The sequence below is a fragment of the Delphinus delphis genome, chromosome 3 (genome assembly GCF_949987515.2).
Source record: "Delphinus delphis chromosome 3, mDelDel1.2, whole genome shotgun sequence".
NCBI classification, from domain to species: domain Eukaryota; kingdom Metazoa; phylum Chordata; class Mammalia; order Artiodactyla; family Delphinidae; genus Delphinus; species Delphinus delphis.
Window position 1 is genome coordinate 24849115 of NC_082685.1, and position 27532 is coordinate 24876646.

A 27532-nucleotide genomic window follows, 5' to 3' on the forward strand; every position below is an offset into this window, starting at 1 on the left:
CCCACCTTTCTTATATGATCTACATTTCAAGGTTAGTAAATAACTCTAGTTGATAAGGAAAAGTTCATTTTTAAAAACATTTTTATTTATTTATTTATGGCTGTGTTGGGTCTTCGTTGCTACGTGCAGGCTTTCTCTAGTTGTGGCAAGCAGGGGCTTCTCTTCATTGTGGTGTGCGGGTTTCTCACTGTGATGGCTTCTCTTGTTGCAGAGCACGGGCTCTAGGCACGTGGGCTTCAGTAGTTGCGGCACACGGGCTCAGTAGTTGTGGCACGCAGGCTCTAGAGCACAGGTTCAGTAGTTGTGGTGCAAGGGCTTAGCTGCTCTGTGGCATGTGGGATCTTCCCGGACCAGGGATGGAACCCATGTCCCTTGCATTGGCAGGAGGATTCTTAACCACTGCACCACCAGGGAAGTCCAGGAAAAGTTCATTTTTTTATAGAAATATTTCACCTAATCAAATATGGAAGTAATAACAAAAACTAGAAAATCACCATTTTTGCAATTTCTACTGCAATGCTTCATTCAGGCTAAGATCAGCAATGGATACAATCACTGGATAAAGGGTGATAGAGACCTTTACACCTGGAGGGGCCAGAACCCACTGATCACCTTGGCATCTCTAACGACCAGACAGCCAGACATCACGTCTCTCCTGATATAAGGCACTATGAAGTTCACAGAACCACTTAAGTACCCTTGCCAAAAAAGCTGAACCTGAATCTAGTCAAACATTTAGCGCTAACCTCCAGTTAACATAATAATGGAGACTGAAGAACAAATGAAATGACAGGCTTTCTTTCTGACTCTTGGCCAGTGAATAAATCATTCCACTACACCACTCCTTACTTCCCTGATCCTCAGAAGCAAATGAAACTTGCAATTTTGAGACCAATTTTCAAAAAGCATCTGTCTCTCTCTGTCCAAAGCATTCACAGATGCCCTTCATCTAAAATCTGTCAGCCACTTAAAGCTGCTAAATCTCAAAATACCAAGTACACACAGTCACATTCCTGATCTGTGCCCGAAAGACCACATGCAAACATAATTTATTTAACTGGCTGGGTAAGAATACAATTTAAAAGAATCTTACGGATAAATCCTTTGCTAAAAGTGAATGGCCTAAGTTCCAAATCTATTTCTGCAATTCAGATTGTGTTTGCTTTCAGCAGTCTGCCCTTGCCAAGTGTTAAAATGAGGAAAAGTCCAGGCAAACTCTAGCTGACCGATTGACAACATTGATGTGAAAGGTCAAGGGCATAGTCACCTCAATGACTGAGCACTGGCGAGCAGGTCTTCTTACTCAAGGCCAATGATGCTTGAGGTACCAGATGGTTTCATTTTTCAACTGCGGTCCAAAGAGAGGGTTGAGTTGGGCCAGAATTGCAATCAGCCAACTAAAAAAATAATGGGGGAGGAAGGACAACAGAAAGTGGTGAAATCATGTTGGAACGGGACCATTTTAAATTAGGATGAGAAAAGTGCTTTAGTAGAATTAAAAATCTATTGTTCAGACCAAACCTTCAACACACTTAAAGTTCATAAAGCACACTGTGCTAATGGAAGCATGTCTTGTAAGAAAAGCCTGCACAGAACAAACCCTCCCTTCATCTGATACATTATTGACAAAGCAGTGAGGCTTCATCATAGTATGTCTCTGTCTTTTCTCTCATTTCCTTAATTCCCTTTCCAAGTAGTCAAGATTTCCTGAATTCATATGATATCGTCACCTCAGAGTGTTTTTGCCTAATCTCAGTTTACCATCGTCACAACTTCTGGGCTCAGGAAAAATCAGTTTACTTTGCTTTACCCATTCTCCAAATGCTAAGACCCACAACCAAAATGACACATCCAGTTTTACTGGTAGAGCCAAGGTTAAATTTCAGCCCACTGTCTCCCAATTAGACTATATCACTTGAGCACCCCTTCTCTCATCACCATCACCACTAAAACGTGTTACATATCTTTTGGGCAGTAGTGGAGCTGAACCAAATGGGCATCTAACTCCCCCTGCTTACTTCAGATCTAAGTAACAAGGTATTCCTCTGTATCACAGACCGATTATGGAGGAAGTATGATGGTGTTACATATTTACCTCAGGGTCGGAAGTGCAAAACAGTACATAGCCAAAACTGTCTTTAAAGTTTTCTTCTACTGCTCACAAAGTTCTAAATAAATGGTTTTGTATCTGATATGGGAATTCATATACTCAGTGAAGTTTGAGAATCACTGAACAAAGACCAAAGCAAAGAACAAAAAGAAAGACAGTAAAAGATTTGCAAATCATATATCTGATAAGGGGCTAATATCCAAAATATATAAAGAACTCATACGGCTCCACAGAAAGACAGCAAATAAACAGCTGGCTATTCAAACCATTCCACGTTTTACTTCATTAAACCAATATTTAATGAGCACCTGCTAGGCTCCAGGCCCCAGCAATACAAAGGAGAAAATGAAATGCTACTGCCCTCACAAAGCTTACGGAATGTAATGTCAGGAAGGAAATAAAGTGAGGCGAAGGAATAGAGAATGATGGAGGTAGTACTCCTTTGATGGGGTGGTCAGGAAGGCCTTTCGAAGAAGTTACCGCTTCAGGCGAGCACAGAATGAAGCAGAGCACACAGTGCCTTTAATTCCTATTCAAAATACATGAGTTTTTATTTAAATTAGAAATTAGAATTGCTCTCGTCTGGGGGGAGGGGGTCTGGTAAACAGGCCCAGACTCCATCCACTACTGATCTTGGAGGATGGATTTTAGCATCATAATCTGATACCGCTGTCCTCTCTGCATGGGATACAGAGAACTGCTTTCTAAGGGAAAGCAGCTATCCTGCCTCAGCTATCCTGTAGTCTCCTTCTACAATTTTAGGACTTTAAATTCCCCTAGAAGAGGGGAACTAGCCAAACGCAACCATTATCTGGCTGGATCTCTTTTCTTCCATTTGCTGTAATATTTAGAACTCTTCCAATAAAAGAATCAAAAAGCTGATTCTGATCACCAATGATCAGACTGCTGGAGAATCTAGCAGCGACAGCAGCTTCACCTACAGAAACAATGTACCCGCCCCTCCCCACCCCAGCCCAACAGAAGGTGGTTCTGTGACAGGAAACGTGACACCTGAGGACATCCAGCCAAGACAGTTACCTCAAGCTGACTCACTTTATAAACAAAAAATTCAGATGAGACTCTCTGATCTGTCCTTAGAACTACAATATTTGACGCAAACAAAATACCCATACTTGTAGTTGAGGTTTAACATCTACCTGAAAAAAAGAAAGAGGAGGGGAGCACAGGCAGACACATTGAAGAGCTGTGACTGCAGTGAACAGTAATGGTGCAGAGCTGAGAGTCATGGAAAATTCCACACAGACCCAGGACTTTCCCGATCCCAGCAGGCAATGGAAGCAGACAGTACAAACAGTCGTCCGTCCTTTCAGGACAGACTGAAATACTGGCCAGTGCTTAGAAATGCTAAATAAAAAATACGTTAGAGCCTCGCCTCTGTCTCCTCTCGTTACCAAAAATGTTTAATACTGAATAAAAACACCATCTCCCAGTACTTTGTACGATGTGGCATAGCGATGCTTCTGAATTCTGATTTCACATTACAATCACCCAGGGAGCTTTAAAAAAAAAAAAATGATGGTAGACTTCACAAATGATCTCTCTTTTAATTCTCCCACAACATGGTTAAGGAAATTGAGGCAGAGAGAGGTGAAATGATTCGCCTGTGGTCACAACACTAATTAGGTGGTAGCAGCTCCTGAACCCAAAATCAGGTCAGACTAATGTTCTTACAAAAGTTACGTTCTGTACAAAAGTTACCTTCTGAAATATTTTAACTGACAACAGTTCAGAAAGCATCAATCAGTTTAGCTAAATCTAAACTGTCTGGGAGTTAAGGAAACAAAGAATCCATCTGCTAACTATAGATGAAGTCCATCATGAACCTTTGGTACCTGAGGTAAAGAAGAAATATCCAGAAGCAAGAACGAAGTCCACTCTGCTTGCTCAGATCAGTATTCGGAAACTTTTTTGAATTTAATTTTACGTACTATTTTTAATGTTTCAAATCAAGTGAAACATCATACTTAAAACAACAACAACAAACCGAAGCTCAAGAAAATTCCTTGGGAAACAGCCCAGGTCAGTTCATTTGAAATGTCCTGGAGGAAATTCCCCCCTCTAACCAGATGAGCTCTTTGTCTGCCCTTCTGATTACTGCCTGACTTCAGATTTTTCTTTAAAGCTGAAAAACAGTGGGGAGAACTGGAAGGAGAAAAAAAAAAAATCCACTCTGAATTGATGGAAGTGGGTGGAGAAAGAGATCATATTCCAATGAATCTATTATTTCACATGTCCAAAAAAACAGAACTAAATGTACTCTTCATATTTGCCCAAACTGTTCCACATGTCTCCACAACCTGAAGTCCAGCCTAATAACTAACCTGAGCTTATTCAAACTACCGAGGCAGCTATGGCACGGTAACATCTTTCAGAGAACTGAAGAGCTGGAATGCACCAGAGGTCAAGTTCACGGTCCTCATTTTAACAGCAAAGAAACTATGTCCTAGGGAGCTTAATACTCCCACAGCGAATCAGGGATAGAGCTGGAAAGGGAACCCAGGACTTCTGAGTCCCTGATACCAGGCTGCTTCCATGGGGTATTAAGGATGAAACAGATCAGGCAGCCTAGGAGTTCCTCTTTTATTCCACAATCATTTACCAATGCCATGCTCCATCGCCAGGCCCTAAGGATGCTCAGAGGAATCTGCTGAGGGGCCAGCCCCCCGACCCTGCCCCCAGGAGCTCATGAGCTTGTGAGAGACAAACCAAGGGTGGGGGCAGAGTATGCTCTGGAAGAGAGAGGCAGAGGATACTTCATCTACAAACACTCCTGGCCACTTATCTTGAGCTCAGCTCTTGGTTACTAGAATTCTTCAAGCATAAAATACGTCCTCCCCACAGAAAAGGCTATATACCGAGCTCTCTCAAATCCTACTTTGTTCTTTTGTTCCACATTCAGATATGAGAACAGGGAACAGAGGCATGGTTACTTCCCAGTGATGCACAGGTCAAGCGGATAACTGCTCAGCTTCCCTGCTGGAATAGGGAAGTCCGGCGAGAACTTCTCTTCTGATCTGCTGTCCCTCCAGCGAGGGCCATGATAGGAGTAACCTCTATCACCTCCTTAAGAAACAGCAGAGAAGTGACTTGCCCTGTCTCTACCAAGATGACCTCTGTCAAATATCCTTATCCCAATCCAATGACGCAAATTCTTTCAAGGGCAGCAGTGTTATTATACACTATTAGAAAATATGGGATTCAGTATTAGACAGGGTTGGATTTTAATTTTAACTACATCAAATATTAGTGGAGTGACTCCAAGCAAGTGAGCTTACAAACCCGAGCCTCAGTTTCCCCTTTTGTAAAATGAAGATAATAATCCCTGCCTCAAGATACTAAGAATTAAAGGAGGGACCTCCCTGGTGGTCCAGCGGTTAAGACTCCGCACTCCCAATGCAGGGGGCCCGGGTTCGATCCCTGGTCAGGGAACTAGATCCTGCATGCTGCAACTAAGATCCCATATGCGGCAACGAAGATCCCATGTGCCACAACTAAGAGCTGGCACAGCCAAATAAATAAGTAAATATAAAAAAAAAAAAAAAGGGCTTCCCTGGTGGCACAGTGGTTAAGAATCCGCCTGCCAATGCAGGCGACACGGGTTCGAGTCCTGGTCCAATTAGATCCCACATGCCGCGGAGCAACTAAGCCTGTGCACCACAACTACTAAGCCTGTGTGCCACAACTACTGAAGCCTGTGCACCTGGAGCCCATGCTCTGCAACAAGAGAAGCCACCACAATGAGAAGCCCATGCACCGCAACAAAGAGTAGCCCCACTCGCCACAACTAGAGAAAGCCCAGGCACAGCAACAAAGACCCAACGCAGCCAAAAATTAAATAAATTTATATTTAAAAAAAAGAATTAAAGGAATAATATATGAAAGTGCTCCGTGTAGTAGCTGACAAACAGGTGTTCAATAAATACTACTTATTCCTTCTCTTTCTCTGTAATACAGCTAAAAATGCATTCAAGCCACAGAATGAAATACAACCTATTTTACTTTACAAAGGCGTTTCTCATGCTGCACTGAGTCATGCTCATCTCCACCTCCTCTCCTGCCCCCACCTGCTCTGCAGTAGGCAGAATTCTAAGATGTTGCTCAAAATTCCCATCCCCTTGCGTACACACCCTGTATAAACAGGGGATGGTGGATATGTAGGGACAGTCACTGCCGTGATTAGATTATAAGATACAGCTGGCTTGACAGAGAAAGACAAATACTGTATATCACTTACATGTGGAATTTAAAAAATAAAACAAACTAGTGAATATAACAAAACAGAAACAGACTCACAGATATAGAGAACAAACTAGTGGTTACCAATGGGGAGAGGAAGGGAGGAGGGGCAATATAAGGGTAGGGAATTAAGAGATACAAACTATTATGTATAAAATTAGCTACAAGGATGTATTGTACAACACAGGGAATATAGCCAATATTTTATAATAACTATAAATGGAATATAACCTTTAAACATTGTGAATCACCATGTTGTACACCTGAAACTTACATAATATTATTCATTAACTATACCTCAAAAAAAAAAAAAAGATACAGCTGGCTTTAAGGGAAATTTCCATCAACAGATGTATGGATAAAGAAGATGTGTGCGTGCGCATGTGCGCGCGCACGCACACACACACACACTCTGGAATATTACTCTGCCATAAAAAGGAATGAAATAATGCCATTTGCAGCAATATGGATGGACCTAGAGATTACTATACGAAGTAAGTCAGACGGAGAAAGACAAATATCATATGATATCACTCATATGTAGAATCTAAAAAAAATGATACAAAGGAACTTACTTATAAAACAGAAACAGACTCACAGACATAGAAAACAAACTTATGGTTACCATAGGGAGAAGGGGAGGGATAAATTAGGAGCCTGAGATTAACAGATACACACTACTATATACAAAATAGATAACCAGCAAGGACCTACTGTACAGTACAGGAAACTATATTCAATATCCTGTAATAACCTATAATGGAAAAAAATCTGAAAAAGTATATATATGTGTGTGTATATATATGTATATGTATATGTATAACTGAATCTCTTTGCTGTATACCTGAAACACTGTAAAGCAACTATACTTCAATTAAAAAAAAAAAAAAGAAAGAGAATTTACCCCAAGTGAGCATGACCTAATCAGGTGAGCTCCTAAAAGGGACAGGGCTCTTCCTGATGAAGGCCATTTGGAGTACATGTATCACTTATTAATTCATTGCCATGCACCCTTTAATATGTGCTCTGTAATAAAAAACTGCAATGCACCATCTTGCAATGCACCCTTTAATATGTGCTCTGTAATAAAAAACTGAATCCCTTTTTCTCCTTTAAAGTGAGCACGATGTTAAGCTTTCTCAGTAGAGGTAGCTGGAGGGACACAGCATGGGCTAGAAGTTGGGGGAGTGGGTATGAGGACATTTGGTAGAATCTGCACAGGCTGTGGCCCAGAACACGGTTGCTCTTTGATCTAGAGACTTGGCCTGGAAATAACCTTTCTGCAGCCCTCCCGACATGAAAACCAGAGCCCCTACCTGGCCTACATGCTTTGAAGTCCTCCTGATCACAGTGGCACAAGAATTCCCACTACCCGGCCACTGATCTCTCCAGCCTGCTCTGCTACCTGCACTTAGAGCGTGGCCAACTGCTTGCCCAGCAACTCCAGACCAACTCCAGACCAACTCCAGCCTGGCCAAACTAATGAACTTCTCTGCTATCTGGTGGGCTGAACTATACCTTCTCCAACAAGGTCTGAATTCTTTCCAAGTTTGTCCTTGCTTGGGTACTCTCCCTGAGCCCTAGGGTACCATATGGAGTTTCCTTCTATCTTATAGTTACTCTTCTGCCATAGTGAATAATTATGTTAAACTTCCTGTGTTTAACCTATTGTGTGGTTGCTACCTCCTTATTGGACCCAGACTGCTACAGGATGAGGAGGATTTGACACAAAGGAAGATTCTCTCTTGCTAGCTTTGAAGATGGAGGAGCTACATGGCAAGGAATGTGAGTGTCATTTAGGAGCTGAGAGTAGCCCCCAACTAATACCCAAGCCAAGGAAATGGGACCTCAGTCCTACAACCACAAGGAACTTAATTCTGCCATAGCCATGGGAGTTTGGAAGAGGACCCCAAGCTCCAGATGAGAAGGCATAAACTTACTTTCCATTAACCTGATGCCAACTGTATCTCTTCTATGGCCCTTGCACTACTACAATACAAAAATAGGAATATGCCCTATTTTTGCCAGCTCTAAAGTTGAATCATCTTTTCCTTTCTTTTCTCCATACTTCCTATACTAGGCCTTCCAGTTCAAATTCTCTTATCTGCCAAATTATAAATGAAGAGATTATATGGTCAGAGTAAGAAAAATAAACCTTTTAATATAGTAGATAATAGATATAGTAGATAATATAGTAGATAATAATATCTACAGGTACCTAGATTTCCTTTCCACTATCAACAATCAAGACATCCAAATATTTTACATGAATCCATGAGAGAAATGTAAGCAAGTCTCAGAGCAAAAAACTAAGTGAAGGCAAGTACCCAGAGAGGAAAATAAAGTGACTACAGGTTGTGTTCCATACTTTGAGAGCATAACTAAACCAGGTTAACTTCAGCTTTTATTTTCAGACATCGAAGGGCATGAAAAACGGTAGACAAAGCCCAGCGCCCATTGAAGGTAGAAAGTCTAATGGAAGTTTCACCCACACACCGCAAAAAAGCTAAGACCCCAAAGGGTTCTGTCTCAAGATAAGGAAAAATCAAACGACCCCCTTAAGTGGAATGCTAGGAAAATCAACTGTCTCAAATACAAACACCAAGAAGGAAGGAGAAAAACACTGCCATTGAGAACTGGTCTTCATGAAGGTTTGCCAACTACATGGTTTTAAAAAAGAACATACCAAGAATTTTACTTAATTTAATGCCACACTCATGATGGCCTTAGGCACCTGGCAGAAGCAATGTAAATACTTTCTGGAAGAGCCCACCCTCATACCAGGCCCCCAAGAAGTCATACATATAAAACTATAGGGAAAACAGAGAATTCCCTGGTGGTCCAGTGGTTAGGACTCTGCACTTTCATTGCCGAGGGCCCAGGTTCAATCCCTGGTAAGGGAACTAAGATCCTGCAAGCCGTGTGGCACAGTCAAAAGAAAAAAACCAAAAACACACTACAGGGAAAATGGACAGATGGCAGTCAAATATAACTAAATGCATACGGAAACAAGACACCATGAGTGAGAGACAGAAAAGAGCAGACACAAACTTGAAGAGACTTCAGATAATGGAATGATCAGATATGCACTAAAAATAAACTGTCTACTATGTTTTAAGAAATAAGATACACTTAAAACACATGCAGGGAGAAAGAAAGAAGGAGGAAAGGGAGGGAGAGGGGGAAGGAGGGGATAGGGAGGGAGGGAAAACAAAATTATAAAAGCAGCAAAAAGAACTTCTATAGAAATGAAAAATATAATACCTGAAAATAAAAAAAGTCAACAGGTAAAGTTCTGGTTCTGGTAGTAGCAGAGTGGCTTATATCAGACTCATTCTATAGATAGTAATTATAAACTCTGAACAAAATATGAAAAACAACTAACTGATGGTACTAAAGAGTGCCCAAAGCAGGTAGAGACTAGAAGGGATTCAATCCTTGAAAGAAGGAAGTTAGTTTTATACAGCATTTCCCCTGAGGACACTGTCCAGTCCGTGTGAAGCTCTAGCAAAACCCTGCAGTCTTATTGGCTTGAGGTATCAACAGATGAAGTTCAGAGCTGCCAGCAGTTAGAAATTAAGAGGGGAAACCACAAAAAAAGATGTGTCACAAAGGGGAGCCCCAAAACCTGTGTATAAATTCCCTTAACTCCTTGGCTCATCCTTGAACCATGAATGCAAATGCCAAGGACTGGTGGAAAACACCCAGAAGGCCGAAAAAACAGAGCAGAGATTTCCACTGCTGCGTACAACAGCGGAAGAGAACTGGAGTCTGAAGTTAGAGGGGCTTGGTAAACACCTCAGACTTTCCACTGAAACCTCAGAAGGGCCACATCTTAATGGAGAACTCACTCTAAGGGCAAAAACTGAAATAGATCTGCCCAACAAAGTGTAAAACCAACCCTCCACAGGTTTAAGGTGATCAATTAATAATTTAACCGTTTGTTAGAAAAAATTTAACGTTTTTCGGAGGAACAAAGTAGAATCCAGAATGTCTGTCATCTACAATATCTAGCATTTAGTAAAAAACACACATGCAAAAACCCCAAGAAATGTAATCAACAATCAAGGACAAAGGAATCCACAGAAGCTGAGTCCAAAATGACACAGATGATCAGTTAAAAGGTACTGTCTCTAAAGTAGGTGTGGCCTGCAAATGGCTGTGTACTAGAGGGCAAGGAGCTGGAGTTCTATCTGAGGAAAATCAAGGCCCAGAAAAGCAAAGAAATCCTCCTCCTTCTTATGTTAGCTCACATAATAAAGGTGTTTATTGATCTAAAACAAACTCAAAACAAAACAGCATTATAAGTATGGTTAAGGACTTAAAAGAAAAATTGGCTATAAAGAATGAACAGATTGGGAATCTCAGAAAATAAGTTAAAACTTTAAAAAAGAACCAAATGGAAATTCTAGAACTAAAAAGTATAATATATGAACTGAAAAATATTTGGATGGATTTACCAGAGGATTGGAGATGACAGAAATAGTGAACCTGATGAGAAAAACAGAACCTATCCAATCTGAAGAAACAGGGAAAAAATATTGGAAAAAAAAAATCAAACAGCCTAATATAGGTGGAACTGTAGTCTCAGAAGGAGAATGAATAGAGCAAAAAGAAAAAAAAGTAGACTATAGGCTGAAATTTTCTCAAATTTGGTGGAAAACATTAACTTAAAGATCCAATAGTTCAGCAAACCCAATCAGAATAAATTCAAAGAAAACCACACCTATGCACATCACAGTGAAACTATGCTGAAAAGCAAAGATAAAGCGAAAATCTTGATAACATCCAGAGGACAAAGAATGCATAAAGAACAATTATTCAAATTACAGCCAGTCCTCAACAGAAACAATGGAGACCAAAAGATAATGGAAGAGCACCTTTAAAGTTGTCTCAAAGAAAGGAAGAAAAAAAAATCTTGTCAGCCCAGAAAAATATCCTTCAAAAATGAAAGTGAAATAAAGACGTTTTCAGATAAACAAAACTGAGGGAATTTGTAGTCAGACCTATCCTGTAACAAATACTAAAGGACGTTCTTCAGGCTGGAAATCCAATCTACAAAAGGAAATGACAAACTTAAAAAATGATAAATATGTAGGCAAATACAAAAGACTTTTTTCTCTTAATTCCTTTATAAGACATATGATTCTTTAAAAATTGTAACACTGTAGTAAGGGTTTTACAACATATAAAGATGTAAAATATATGATAATAGCACAAGGATGGGGAGTAAATGGAATCACATTGTTGCAAGATTGTTACACTTTACCTGAAATGGTTCAATATTAACTCTAAATAGATTGTGAAAAGTTAAGAATGCATGTTGTAATCTCTAGAGCAACACTAAAAAAGAAAAATACAAAAAATAAAGGAAAAAAAAGAAAAATACAAAAGTATAGCTAAATGCCATTGGAGGAATTAAAACAGAATACTCAAAATATTCAATTAACCTAAAGAAAGGCATAAAAGGACAGAGGAACAAAAAAGAGTTGAGACAAACAGAAAACAAGTAACAAAATAGTGAACCCAAACCTAGCTATATCAATAGTTACATTAATTGTATAAGGAATATCCATCTGGCAAAAGGCAAAGACAGTCAGAATGGATAAAAAAGTAAAAACAAGCCACCTACTGTCTTCGAAAAGGCACATTCTAAATATAAAGACATAGATACAATGAGCATAGGAAAGGTGGTATGGTTATCGATCAAAGTAAAAACTGAGTTAAGGAGTATTACCAAGGATAAAGATTGATATCTTATTAATATAATGACAGAAATGTCAATTCATCAAGAAGACACGACAATCATATATATGCATGCTCCTAATAACAGAGCTTCAAAACATATGAAGCAAAAAAAGGATCTTTCTTTTAAGAAGAGAAATAGAAAAATCCACAATCATAGCTGGTGATTTTAACACCCTCTCTCAGTAATTAATAAAAGCAGACCAAGAAAAATCAGTAAGGACAAAGAAGATTCGAACTACCTTGACCTGATGTTTACAGAACACTCTACCCAACAACTGGAGGATATACATTCTTTTCAAGTGCACATGGAATGGTTATCAAGATAAGACCACATGCTGAGCCATAAAATATATCCCAATTTCAAAAGACTGAAATCTTACATAATATACCTTCTGATAAGATATCTAGAAAGGTGCCAAATACGTGGAAATTAAACACCACAATTCTGAAAATGAAAATACAGCATCATCAAAATTTGTAGGCTCTAGGTAAAGTGATGTTTAAAGGGAATGTTACGGTATTAAACACTTACATTTAAAAAGAAGGAGGGATGGACTTCCCTGGTGGCGCAGTGGTTAAGAATCTGCCTGCCAATGCAGGGGACATGGGTTCAATCCCTGTTCTGGGAAGATCCCACATGACATGGAGCAACTAAGCCCGTGTGCCACAACTACTGAGCATGCACTCTAGAGCCCGCAAGCCACAACTACTGGGCCCACACGCCACAATTACTGAAGACTGCATGCTCTAGGGCCCATGCGCCGCAACTACTGAGCCCACGTGCTGCAACTACTGAAGCCCGTGTGCCTAGAGCTTGTGCTCCGCAACAAGAGAAGCTACCGCACCGCAACGAAGAGTAGCCCCCGCTTGCCACAACTAGAGAGAAAAGCCCACACACAGCAACGAAGACCCAACGCAGCCAAAAAATTAAATTAATTAAATTAAAAAAAATAAAAATAAAATAAAAATAATAAAAAGAAGGAGGGACTTCCTTAGTGGCACAGTGGTTAAGACTCCGTGCTCCCAATGTAGGGTGCCCGGGTTCGATCCCTGGTCAGGGATCCCACATGCATGCCATGTGGGATCCCACATGCATGCCACAACTAAGAGTTACCATGCCACAACTAAGAGTTACCATGACACAACTAAGGAGCCCACGAGCTGCAACTAAGGAGCCTGCCTGCCACAACTAAGACCAGGCACAACGAAATAAATGAATTTAAAAAAAAGGGAAGTTTAAATCAATGCTCTTAGTTTCCACTTTAACAGCCTAGAAAAAAAGAGCAAATTAAACCCAAAGTAAGGAGAAGGAAACAAAGAAAAGAGAACTGAAATAAATGAAGAGATATACCATGTTCATTATCAGAAGACTCAATATTGTTTGCTCTCTCCAAACTTATCTACAGATTCAACACAACCCCAATTAAAATTTCAACAGGTTTTTTTGTTGTTGTTGAAACTGACAAGTTGATTCTAAAATGTATATGGCTATTTTAGAATAGCCAAAATAAACTTGAAGAACAAACAGAGGACTTACATTTCCTGATTTCAATATAAAGCTATAGTAATCAAAAGAGTGTGGTATTATCATAAGGCTGGACAAACAGATCAATGAACAGAATAGACAGTCTGTAAATAGACTCACACATATATGGTCAAACCATTTTGAACAAAGATGCCAAAGCAATTTAATGGAGAAGGGAAAGTCTTTTCAACAAATGGCGCAGTGACCACTAGATATCTGTATTGGGAAAACAAAACAAAACAACAGCAACAAAAACAAAGCTTGACCCCACCATTTTAGTGCCGGTGGCCCTTGGAAGCAGTCTTGCCTAACTGCCAAACCCTCTCCCAGGTCAGGCTATAGCGGAAAGCCTTTAGGTCCAAGTCCTTGCTTAATAAGGTAAATGATAAGAAGTTGTTCAACAGGTCTCATATCTTTGTTTATCTCAATTTTTGCCGGAAAAAAATTTTCCAGACCTCCCAGGACCATCTAATATGACCCAAATCCCATTCCCAGACTGCTCTGCTCTTCTCAACACTCGATCCAACTTCCCTCCCTTTTGTTTCTCCCAAACCCGTGCACTGTCTTCTCTGTAACTTGGTCAGTGATCTGCCACTCATACCTTCTATTCTCACACTTCCCCAACTCCAGCATCACTGAAGCCGGGCTCCCCCCTGAGGCTCTCTCAAGCTGAGAAGGCTGCTTATTCTTACAACAGACAGCTCAGGCTTTGGCAATGGCATCAATAACTTCTTTGCTCCCTCTGCTGCCTGCAGACAATTCTCTCCCACTCTCACGAAGAACTGCCTTCTGCTTGGGTATGCGTGCCTACTGACTTTACTACCCTCTCATTTGTGCCAGTCACTCCCCCTTATTTGACAGAGGAGGCTTGAGTTTGTCCTTTGCTGGCTCTTCCTCATCTCTACAACACCTAAATGTTGGCATTCCTCAGGTTTGGCCCTAACCTCTCTTCTCTTCTCTCGCCATCCTTCCCTTTGGTCAGGTTTCTCCACCTTAGCACTACTGACATCTGGGGCTGCATAATTCTGCACTGTGGGGAGGAGGGCTGCACTGTGCAGCGTAGGATGTTCAGCAGCATCCCTGGCCTCTACCTACTGGATGCCAGCCTCATAGAAAACCCCTGTCTTAGGCAATTACATGCACTCGTATGGCCTCCAATCTCTCTTCTTATATCCAGTTTCCTATTTGATGTCTCTTAGAAGGCTCACAGGCATCTCAATCTTCGCACGAACTTAACTGAAGTTTTGTTTTGAAATTTGTCCTGTCCCAAGTCTTCACCATCTTGGTAAATGGCCCAATCCAGAAACCAAGGACCCACCGCTGATTCCTCCCACCTCCTCCACCTGCAGGACCAATAAATTCTACTCCCAAATTAGTTCTCAAATCTGTGCACCCCCTTTATCTTCACTATCACCACCTCAGACCAAACCACAAAGATTCCTCACCTGAATGAATGCCGTAACCTCCTAACTTGTGGCCCTGCTTCCACTCTGGCCTCCAAGCAGCCTGCTCTCCACAGAGCAGCCAAAGTGGTCATCTGACCAAATCACTCCGTTATTTACAATCTGAAAAGATTTCCTATCTACTTAAAATAAAACCTAAACCCCAAGCCCATAAAATCCTACATGACCTGGCCCTCACCTAAATCCCAAACCTACCACTCCTCACCTCACTATCAAACCCCATCACACTACCCTCCCAGAACATTCCAAGCTCCTTACCTCTCAGTGCCTTCGTGTTTGCAGAAGACCGGGCCTCCAGCTGCCCCCATGGCTGACTCCTCCTCCAACAGGCTTTCTGTGAGCGCTCTCAATAAACCCTCCCTCCCTCCCACCCCTTCACTGTTCTCTATCACAGCACCCTGTTTGGCTCCTTAAAGCACCTTCTCACCTTGTCTATTACAAATCAAGAACAGCTTTGCTGCTACTGTTGTTAACCTGCTTGTCTGACTCCCTTCACTGGACTGTCACCTCTAGGAGGGCAGGGACGTGGTTCTCTATCATAAACCCAGGAACTGGCACAGAGTAGGTATTCTACGAAATACTTACTAGTTGAATTCTAGGGGAAGATGGGTAGCAAAGCTGTGGAACACACAGACAACTATAAATGAGAGATACAAACAGAAAAACCCACGAAGGCAACAAGCAAATTAGCTAAAACAGAACATGGCTTCCTCTGGCTATCCACCTGAGTTCCAAGCTGAAAGGAGGAAGGGCAGGAGGACTTCATATCTCAGGAACAAATTTAATTTTAATTACCCACTGTTTTCCAGGACTGATGCCGCTATTTCCTTTTATTAGCAGACATCACCAAACAAGACAGGAGAGAGACACACAAAAATTACCAATCTATGGAGAGACAAGACAGACATTTCACCTACCCCAAACACATTTCCTGTCTGAAGGAGCTTCAAAGCTGGAGGTGAAGACAGACCCCACCAACCAGCTAACAGAAGGTCATATACAGGTGCTTCTACTGGCCAAAGGTGAGACAATTTGAACACCAAAGAGATACTAATTATATTGGATTGAAATACATCAAATATGTTTAATTGTATCAGATCATAATGATACTAACACAAAACAAAAATCATTACTCACCACTGGAAGATGCTAAGGAAACAATTTATTATTTTGAAACAGGTAAGCAGAGAGAAGAGCACACATATATCCTAGCTTTTCTTTGTGAACCGTTTTTCAGTTATTTGAATGACAAAATAGTTGATGAAGTAAATCTTTATGGACATATTCTAGCTAATGAATAAATAAGAAGTTATAGAAATAGAACATCATCAGTGATGCCAACAACACAAAGAAAAGTCAGACATGATGTACCCCTGATGAAAATATCAACACCATTTATAAAACAGACAACAAAAAATTGAACCTGAATGTGATCTAGCCCCTAAGTATGACTACCAATTTACAGGAAATACAGAAGAAAGAGGATTATGTTAAATGACACCATGGGTATGCAGTTAATAAGGAACAGACTCTGGAAAACTATGGGGCAAACAATCTGGGTTTTTTTCTATTAAAATATGCCAGGAAAAAAAGAGATTTGGAGAAGAAACCAATAGAGACTTGAAAGACACATCGCTAATCGCAATGCAGGGTCTTTATGAGCATCTTCATTCAAACAAACTGTAAAATAAATATATAAATAAAGTATATGAGACAACTACAGAAATTTAAATGATATTTGATGATATAAAGGAATTAACTTTTTTTGTGTGATAATGGTTTGGGGCTATACTTGAAAAAAGAATGATTACTTTTTAGAGATATACATATATTGAAATATTTACAGATAAACTGATGTCTGGGATTTGCTTCAAAAAAATCTGGGGTGGAAAGGGAAAGTGTGTGGGGATGTAACAAGATTGGCCATGAGTTGATAATTTTTCAACATGGATGACAGACACGTGAAGGTTCATTCATTACATTATTCTACTTTTGTAGAGAGCATACAGTAAGTTTTAAAAGTCCAAAAACAGAAAGCTTAAAAAACAAAACAAAGCATGCTATAGTAAAGAACATTCTAGAAACTGACTAGCTGTGGGTACTTGGTGGGAAACCAAAGTGAAGAACCCTGGCCCTGGGAAGTAATCATGTCCTGTCCCCAAACTGGCTCTAGAGGCAGGACCAAAGCAAGGTTGGGCTCAACTGTGGATCTGCAAATTCCTAGACACGTAGGGGAAAGTGTCTGAAAGCTGTGCAGGTCCTGTGAGATGGGCAGTATTAGGGGGCTGGAGAAGTGAGTGAGGCGGACTCGTTTGGGGGCCACAGAGTAGGGGTTTGGGAGAATGAGTAGATGAGGAAACCTCTTTGGGAAGTGATTGGCGGCTTCACTGGCTCTCTGTTTTGCTGCCTGTCTCCCCTCCCTTAAGAGGGCAGGGAGGGGACTTCCCTGGTGGCACAGTGGTTAAGAATCCGCCTACCAATGCAGGGGAGACGGGTTCGAGCTCTGGTCTGGGAAGATCCCACATGCCGCAGAGCAACTAAGCCCGTGCACCACAACTACTGAGCCCGCGAGCCACAACTACTGAGCCCGTGTGCTGCAACTACTGAAGCCTGCTTGCCTAGAGCCTGCACTCCGCCGCAAGAGAAACCACCGCAATGAGAAGCCTGTGCACCGCAACGAAGAGTAGGCCCCTGCTCACCACAACTAGAGAGAGCCCACGCGCAGCAACGAAGATCCAACGCAGCCAAAAATAAATTAAAAATATAAATGAATTTATTTAAAAAAGAGGGCAGGCAGAATATTTCTGCTATATATCCAGTGCCTGGTACACAGTAGGTTCATTATAGTACTATTAGTATATATTATTATTAACAATAAGTAAGTTGAGTGAATGAACTCTAATAAGGCCCAATAAAATGAATGCTACAAAGGCAATGTAAGCAAACTGTGCTTACAAGTAACATATAGTTCTTTGAATTAAAATAATTTATTTTTAAAAATCACTGATAATACTATATTTTTCTTATCCTTTGTTATAAGTTTTCACACACAGCATCTTATTTAAAAATTTACCAAACCACACTACAACATAATCACGCCAAATATTATTCAGCCTAGCAGAACCAAGGTCTCCTGGTCTCCTAGTCAACATTTTTTTTCCTGTATCACTCTGCTGGTAAGATTTACAATTAGTCAAGTGCTAAAGATACAGCATGTTTTCCAAGAAGCAATTGTACCTTCACAACACAACACTAAATTTCTACTTTACCCCTAGGATGTGAGTTTTGTAACTCTGGGTAAGCTACAACATAACCTGACATTAACAACTAACCAAAGACCAAGAGAAAGTATAGAATAGTAACTAAAAGGCCTGTATGCTTAAGAAACAAAAGTGATCTTGTGCCTTAGAGAGGAAACCAGATGTAGAGCATTCAGACTTTACTCTGCTGAGCTAGCAACACAAGCTGGTTGTACTGGCAGAGATCCTGATTTATTCAGAGCTCAAACAAGGTTCGGCTGGCGGAATCTAACCTTGAACTAGAACAAACTGGAAGGAGGGAAAAAGTGCCACAAAGAGAAGGCAATTCAAAAGTCTATGAATGTATTGCAAAACATGACTTTGTTTAGGAAATCTAGTTTCTTTGGGGGTGTCTTAATTGCAAATGAGGTATTTTCAAGAAACTATATGTACTAGTGCCAAACAGTAAAGTGTCCTTTGAATTTCAAATTAAATTTGTTACAGAAATCCCACCCCTTTGTGGAATAAGGATGTAAAATACTTGGGATTTGAATTCCACCTGTATGCTTCAGGCAGATATTTCGCTAAATAGGATATATGATCAGGTTTCAAAGAAACAAAAGAAAAAAACAATTGCATAAAGTCTATACCACCCAGCTCATTTCCCCATAAAATGGCCTCCAGAAGCATTTAATGTTGGAACACTGTGTACTAACTAACTTTATTAATACATCGATGACAGTACTGACCCACTCTCAATAGAGCAGTCACCAGCACATTGGGACAAAGGAAAAAAGCTAGACAGCAAGAGAGGTAAGGGCTCACAGACTGTCCTCAACTAAGTCACTAATACTCAAAGTGACACCATTTCCAACCAAGTCCAATTATTTTATTTTACACTTGAAAGTGAAGATAGGAGGCATGAGACTGACAGGTCTCCTGCCTGTTTTAAAGACAGTATCAGGGGCTTCCCTGGTGGAGCAGTGGTTAAGAATCCGCCTGCCAATGTAGGGACACAGGCTCGAGCCCTGGTCCGGGAAGATCCCACATGCTGCGGAGCAACTAAGCCCATGTGCCACAACTACTGAGTCTGCGCTCTAGAGCCCGCAAGCCACAACTACTGAGCCCACGTGCCACAACTACTGAAGCCCACGTGCCTAGAGCCTGTGCTTTGCAACAAGAGAAGCCATGACAATGAGAAGCCTGTGCACTGCAACGAAGAGTAGCCCCCACTCACCACAACTAGAGAAAGCCCGCACACAGCAACGAAGACCCAACACAGCCGTAAATAAATAAATAAATTTATTTTTTTTAAAAAAAAAGAGAATAACAGGAAAATTAACCAGATTTCAAAGACGATGGAGGACCAGAAAGTCACAAAACATTTTAACCTCATCTTGGTTTAATCTCAAGTCATTCCTCTGCTCAATAATTTTGTCTTTTTTTTTTTTTTTTTAAGACCCCACCACTAACCTTACTGCTCATGCAGTAGAGATCAAAGGAATGAAAACAAAGGCTTTTTCAATTACAGGACCACTCCTTGGCTCCTGGATTGATTAAGGGCTTCCTTGCTGTAATTTCTAGAGGAGATTCGGTAGGATAGGCTGGTACTCAGTCACCCCTACTTAAACGAGGAATTCTTGATGATGCATGTACTGCTTCTCATTTACTCTTTAGAGTTAAACACAGCTAGGATAAGAATGCCCTCTATTCGCTACATGTCAGACTTCCATTCTGGGGGCTGAGCTATGACCTGAAAAGGCCTCTTTTTTACCTTTCTAACTAAAACGAAAAGACTAAACAAGCCAACTGCATAAAGTCTCATCACATAAGCACTCGTATCAAGGCAGTCAAACAACATCATCATCATTTAGCCAAACTTCTATAGTGCTATATGATTCAGCTTTAAACACTTCAAGTTGCACTGAAGCAAGTGACCGAATGGCCAGATAGCCAAAATTCATGGTAATAACTCTTTGTCAGGGGCAGATTTTGATCTATGCCAACAACCAGAACTGGCTCATACCCACAAACCTCTTTGAAAAACCTTAGTGCAAAAGTCCCAGGATACAAGAAATTCATAGATTCAGAGCCACAGCCTTTCATCACAGGATTAGAATGCTGCTTCCTACCACATGTGGGCACTAAGCAAGAGTTGGCCATCACCAATACTTTCCATATAAGGAAGTCTCAGGAAGCTAGCAAGCTCTCTTTAAAAAAAGAGAATTGCTGGTTCTAAACTCTTAACAGGCAATCCCTAAAAGGATAAGTTCTATGGTATGTGAAATATATCTCAATTAAAAAAAAAAAAGAAAGAATAGTTCAACTGGGACTTCCTTGGTAGCACAGTGGTTAAGAATCCACCTGCCAATGCAGGGGACATGGGTTTGAGCCCTGGTCCAGGAAGATCCCACATGCCACAGAGCAACTAAGCCTGTGCGCCACAACTACTGAGCCTGTGCTCTAGAGCCCGCGAGCCACAACTACTGAGCCCGCACTCTAGAGCCCACGAGCCACAACTACTGAAGCCTGCACACCTAGAGCCCGTGCTCTGCAACAAGAGAAGTCCCCATTCGCCACAACTAGAGAAAGCCCGTGCAGTAATGAAGACCCAATGCAGCCAAAAATTAATTAATTAAAAAAAAAATAGGGCTTCCCTGGTGGCTCAGTGGTTGGGAGTCCGTCTGCCGATGCAGGGGACACAGGTTCGTGCCCCGGTCCGGGAAGATTCCACATGCCGCGGAGCGGCTGGGCCCGTGAGCCATGGCTGCTGAGCCTGTGCGTCCAGAGCCTGTGCTCTGCAACGGGAGAGGCCACAACAGTGAGAGGCCCGTGTACCGCAAAGAAATAAAAAATAATAATAGTTCAAATGCAGTTTTGTCATTTTAAACAGTATTCCAAAAATATATGTTGAGAAATTACCTCACATATCCCAAAGCTTTCATTCAAGTTTATATAATCTATTCGAACAGATGCCAACTATCATCATACTTTGATACAGTGTATAATGAATTGTTTAAAAAAATTACCCTTACTTTACTCAATCACAATTCTAGCTCAACTTCTATTCATGAGATAAAACAAAAGTTATAATAAAGAATGGCAGGACTTCCCTGGTGGTGCAGTGGTTAAGAATCCGCCTGCCAATGCAGGGGACGTGGGTTTGAGCCCTGGTCCAGGAAGATCCCACATGCCGCAGAGCAACTAAGCCCGTGCACCACAACTACTGAGCCTGCGTTCTACAGCCCATGAGCCACAACTACTGAGCCCATGTACCACAACTACGGAAGGCCACGCGCCTAGAGCCCGTGCTCTGCAACAAGAGAAGCCCCAACTCGCCACAACTAGAGAAAGCCCACGCACAGCAATGAAGACCCAACGCAGACAAAAATAAATACATAATAAAGAATGGCTTTATTGGCTTCATAGTGAGAAATTTAAGTGAAATGAGTAGGCTCAAATACTTCACAGTAGTAAAATATAAAGCAGTACGATGACAATTTCTGGCTAATTGTATGATTGAAATTTGTGCCAAATAAATTACACTTGTATTGCCAGAAGAACTGAGCATCTGTACAGTTCTTAGGTATATATCCTGAACATAGGAAAAGTGTTCTTTTCAACCTTAGGATACTATTTCTAGATGTTACACCAGGAACAAGCCCCAGTGAAACAAAAATGTAAAGTTTCATGACAATCATGCTCCACGTATTTAACTTTTATTCACACATATGATAAATACCAGGAATAACTGCTTATTGTTTTAGGAAAAAACTACTTACAAGAGATAGCAGCAAACGGAACAGGTCACCAACATGGTGATGATAACTCTGGAGAAAAAAAAAAAGTGCAAGCATTAGATAACTAGCAAACTATGCAGACTTTGCAGGAGGTTTAAGTTCCCTTCCCAGGTGATCAAACCTGGCAAGGATTGCACAACCAGGAAAATACATCTGAATCTGTTCAAACACCAGAGACAGCAGGGTGCCCTGGGGTGCACACAGCAGAATTCTACGGAAGTCATTAACATTTGTATTTAAGGGAATGTGTACTGATGCCACAGATTAGGGGTCTAATCCAAACCCATCTGAAACTGAACACAAAAGGCTGTACTGGTAATAGCTTTGACATCCAAGTAACTGCCCTATTTGGTATATGAAATGACACTATACTGCTAAAAATGTTACTGAGTCCAAGCTCGCTCTGCTCACCGCACGACAGGCCAATGAATCGGAGACGAGGTGTTGAGGCAAGGGATACGACTTTATTGGGAAAGCCGGCAGCCCGAGAAGATGGCAGACTGGTGTCTCCGAAAAACCATCTTCTCTGGGTCTGGATGCCAGTTTCTTTTATAGAATCAGAGAGGGAGAGGCGGTGAGGAAGTAAAGTAAAAGGGCCATCAGTCTTGCAAAACATCTGGAATGACCAGCCTCCGTGAGGGGATGTGTTAGTTTCTTCTTTTTTGCAGCCATTCACAGGTAAGCAGGGCTAGCAGAGGGATAGGGTTCCCTGAGGCAGGCCATTATGTATGATTATAATAACAAAAGCAATGAAAAGCAAAGGTTAAAGTCAAAGAAACAGATCCAATGTGGAGTCCGATTTAGCTCTTCCGTGTTACCAAAATATGACTTTCTAGCCTTGACCTCTCTCCATCTCCATTCCTGTCTGAAAAATAGTTAAACCTGGATCTCTGATCAGCTGAATTTCAACGTTTAAAAAATTGAATTCATGATATTCTTTTCCCATTTCTCTTTCCAAATTTAAATCTCCTACTCCAGAGAAGCTCTGCCATTTCCACCCATCTGACCCACCCCTCCAATCTGTCATCTTTTTACTCATGCCTCCCCTGCACCTTCAGTCACCAAATGCTGTGGATTAGTCCTTTGAAGCAGCTCTCCTTATGCGGATTTTTTTCCTTTCTATTCCCATCGTTAAAATCAAAATTTATCAGGTCTGCCTGGCTAACTGCTGGCAGATTCAAAACTTTCTTCCTTCCCTTTCATTCTATCCATACAATCTTTCATTCATTCTACAATCACCTTGGGTTAATCTTTCTAAAATATTCCTTTCATTACATCACTCTGCAGCTTATCACCTTTCAATGCTCCCCCATCATTCACAGGCGTGACTTCCAAAGACGGGGTCTCCACACCCCATAGAGTAAGAAAGACTATCTCCTAGAAGGCAGGGGGCAAATATCTGAACTCCTATATATATTATGTTTAACTCATCCTTTAGAAATTCTGTGTGTGTGCATATATTTTCTGTGGTTAATACACTGGCTTGTCCATTCAACAGATTCAGAGTGACTTGTATGCACCAGGCTCTGGGGAGAGAGGAGTGAACAAAAGGGATGAAAACCCCTGAAGTTTAGCAAAGCAAAGGTTCCTGGTGAGAGGGTATCAGGCATTCAAAGAGGACAGAGGCCAGTGTGGCTGAGCTGAGCAAGGACAGCCTGGCAGGAAGTGAGGTCAGAGGTATCTGGTAGCCTCTGAAAGGAAAAGGGAAGCTATTTTGGAGGGATTTGAGAAGACTGACAAAATCTGACCCAAATTCTAATAGGATCTCTCTGCAGGGTGGAAATAGACTAGGGAAGAGAAAGCAAAAGGAAAAGCAGAAAAACCAGTTAGTGGGGAATTGCACCAATGGACCACTCTGGTAGCAGTGCCTGTAGTGAGAACCGGTCAGACTCTGGATATATCCTGAAGGCACATTCTTCAAAACATGTACCTTATAGTACATATATAAATAGGTATTGGGGGTTGCACATCATGTTTATTATTCTCCATCCCAAGCTTCTGCTCCTCTTCTTCCATTCCCCTGCCCCAACCTGGAATCCCTCCCTCAGTCTTTCCCTTCCCCAAAAGACCAACTCAGAGATCGGAAACAGCTGAGGCCCCTCTGTACTATTTGATTAATAGTTCGATATCAAACGCTCCCTCATGGGAATTCCCTGGTGGTCCAGTGGCTAGGACTCCACGCTTCCACTGTGCGGGTTCGATCCCTGGTCAGGGAACTAAGATCCCGCAAGCCGCACGGCACAATGCAGCCAAAAAGAAAAGAAAAAAAATTTTTTAATTAAGATATCAGTTCCTAATGTGCTTCATTAAAATATCAGTTCCTAATGTGCTTCTTCTAAGTTATTGCCTGCTGAAGAGTTTAGGGGTGAAGTGTCATGATAACTGCAATTTACCTTCAAATGATTCAGCAAAATTACGTATGTATGTATGCACACCTGGATTCATAGACAAAGCAAATATAAAGCAAATATGAATATGTCAGCATTATTGAATCTAGGTGGTGTTATACAACACCTGTACTACTCTATTTTTCTGAATGTTCAAAAATGTTATGTCTGAAAAAATTGGAGCTGACTGAACTGTAACACTAATCCCTGTGCTCTGTCCCCATTCCCTCCCCCACAACTACTGCTAAGGGAGCCACTGTGAAAAAATCTGAAGCTTTCAGAGAATCTGTGGATTCCTAAAGAGGAGAATGGGAAATCATGAAAAATAGGAATGGTCAGGAACCAGTACTCCAGGTACAGACTTCATTTTATCCAGCCCTTTTTCAGTTGTAGAAAAGATGAGAGTAAGAGGCTTGTTTTAGGTTATACATAGATTCAGAAGAGTTTTTCCCCTTTTGCTCCCTTTTCCCCCCAGCTTCATGAGGTCCTGAAAACCTCCTAATCACCCAGGTTTCTGCATTCTGATGTGCAGGGATCTCAGAGAAGAGGATTTAACAGCAAAGTCTCCTTTCTTCCCTTCTCACACAGCACCTTTACTTAGCTCCTTAACGAAGATGTTTTTAATCCTTCAAATCAGAAATGCTCTCCCGTGTTAAAAATTCACCAGAGTCCTTGAATCAATTCAGCTCCTTCGTGTATTTAAAAAAAAAAAAATCACTTGCAGTCTTTTCAGAAGGTAAAGGGGAACTAATACTAATTCAGTACTAATATTTCCATTTTACAATGAGGAAACAGGAACATGGAAAAGTTAACTAAACTATCCAAGGTCATAGGGATCATCCAGCCGGGAGCAGTGTTTCTCAAAGTGTAATACAGTAACTCCTAGGAGACACCTAGTGTTTTAAGACCTGCTCAATCCTGCCAAGAGCAGGAAATACAAGGACTGAGGTGGAGGCTATGAATTAGATCCAGATAACATATCACTAGCAGGTCAAACCTGAATAGTGACACTAGGGCTAGAAACTGAGTAGCCCATGGACCACTGGAGGCGTTTCATTACCCCGGGTAACACCAGTGGCATCAAGACCCAAGGCTGGGCATGGTGGGCCCCAAATGGGGGTCTTCAAGAAAGGAGTGGTCAACACTACCAGAACATTAATAAATGCTTTCTGAGTATGAAGGCTGGAAAGGAAGACAGTGGGTAATGAAACAGCTGAAGACAGAAACACAACAAAAGAGTACTATGTTGTTCTCTAATTCCAGTAGGAGAAACAAGCCCAAGGAATTAAATTTGGTTAATACAAATTGTTTTAATAACCCCAGAATTCTGACACTCTAAATCATCTATTACAGGCTGGAAAGATGACCCTATATAACTGATGTTAGGGGTGGGGTGGGGAAGAGGAACCTAATACAGTGAAATGACAGAAATTCATCCACCATTTTTCCTTTTTAAACAAATTATGATTTACTTGTAAGCTCGATGGAAGTAACAGGTCTAACACAGTTTATTCCAGAGAGCAAAAGGGGTTCAGGTCACAAAACATTAAGGAAGTAATAGCATTTTCTTTCCTTTAATAAAGGCAATAGACTTATCCACTCAATAACTTTTTACTGAATGTCTACTCTGCATGCAGAGCACTGTGAAGCCACCAATTCGTTTCAAAGAATAAAACAAGAGATGGTGTTCCCCCAAATCTGTGACTTCAGTCCAAGTTTCACCCCACATGATCTTGCCGCCGAGGAAAAAATGGCTAAAAGGCAAAGAGGAACCAGAAAGAGGGTGTTCCAAAGCCCCTTTGAAGATAAGACTCTGTTTCATACTACAATAAAAAAAAAGTTTACTTACAAAACAGATAAAGCTCTAACAAAGAAGTCTGGAGGAAAAAAGTCTTTCTTAACCAATCATTCTAAGAGCTTGTTACACTCACATACAAGGGCTGGAGAGCCTTGGAAAGGTATGACGCAGGGGTTTCTAAACAATACCTCCGACTCTTTGATAATTAATCTCGCTCTAGATCAAGCCCCAGCTAGAGCCTGGCGCCCACTAGATGCAAGGCCTGGGCTCAACGTTGCTGCACAAGCTTGTCCTCTGCAACTGCGACAGTCTGTGAGGCAGAGAGATCAATTTCTGTTTTATTTATTTGATCCGTTCCTTTAAAGTTTAGGCAAACGAGGCCTCATTTGGGTGGACGGCAGGGCTAAAGGGGCGACAGACGTCTAGGGACGAACCCCAACTTCTCCTTGAGTCTTTATAAACCCATTTCCGACTGCACCGTCCCCACACAGAGACGTGATGAGAAAAAATTCCCCTACAACTCCTTCCCAAGGAGGGTCCGCCGGAAGTCACCCTCCTCACGTTCAGGCCGGGAGACACTGAGGCTGCTGCGATAAGGAAGTCGAGGGGCTGCACGGGGGTCGGGGCCTGACTGGAGGGCAGGATCACCCGGGCAAGGTCTCCGACCGGTGCGGAATCGCCCCCTCCCCCGCCCGGCTCTGCGGGTCCTCACCGCGCGTCCCTCCCCAGGCAGGCCTGGCGCACTTACCCCCGGTTGGGACCCTTAGGGATGAACCAGGGCACCAGGAAGCCGACGAAGCCCCAGAACACGCTCATCACGATGAGAGGCACGGTGAGGCCCGTATACGCCATGGCTGCTGCGGGAGGTGCCAGCCCCTGCCCCGCCGCCTCACTGTGGTCCCACCCGGAAGTGTCAACACCGGCCGCGTGACCTGCGCGCGCAAAGACCCGCCTCCCGCACCCCACGTGACCTCGCGCCGGACTCCGCCCCGCCGGGGACCGGGAGACAGAGCCCCGCCCACGCCCGGCCGGTCTTGGGGTCCTGCTCCTTAGAGGGACATCAGTCACCCCAGAGCCCCAGAGGTAGGGGTAAGTCACCAGGGGCTCAGCAAAGTTTTCTGATACGAAGGTGACCCTTTTAAGAAAAGAGTGTAGGTATTTACAGCTTTATCTTATGCAACAAACATATAAAGAACTTAATAGTA

The 27532-nt window shown here is 41.8% G+C and overlaps 1 protein-coding gene across 1 annotated transcript; it reads right to left on the minus strand.

Moving 5' to 3' along the window:
• On the minus strand, window positions 1–27248 carry ATP6V0E1 (ATPase H+ transporting V0 subunit e1). Its single transcript, XM_060008378.1, has 3 exons — window positions 27076–27248; window positions 22125–22172; window positions 1–1397 (listed from the first exon to the last, which is right to left on the minus strand). The coding sequence occupies exons 1-3, from the start codon at window positions 27177–27179 to the stop codon at window positions 1304–1306; spliced, it is 246 nt and encodes an 81-aa protein (XP_059864361.1). The 5' UTR covers window positions 27180–27248; the 3' UTR covers window positions 1–1303.
• Between the last annotated feature and the right edge of the window lie 284 nt (window positions 27249–27532).

Excerpts from the sequence above, each read along its gene's own strand:
- ATP6V0E1 (XM_060008378.1), bottom strand. The coding sequence starts at position 27,179 with ATGGCGTATACGGGCCTCACCGTGCCTCTCATCGTGATGAGCGTGTTC. Across the intron at positions 22,173-27,075 it reads CCTAAGGGTCCCAACCGGGG|AGTTATCATCACCATGTTGG; the intron begins GTAAGTGCGCCA and ends TTTTTTCTCCAG. Across the intron at positions 1,398-22,124 it reads TCCGTTTGCTGCTATCTCTT|TTGGCTGATTGCAATTCTGG; the intron begins GTAAGTAGTTTT and ends TTATTTTTTTAG.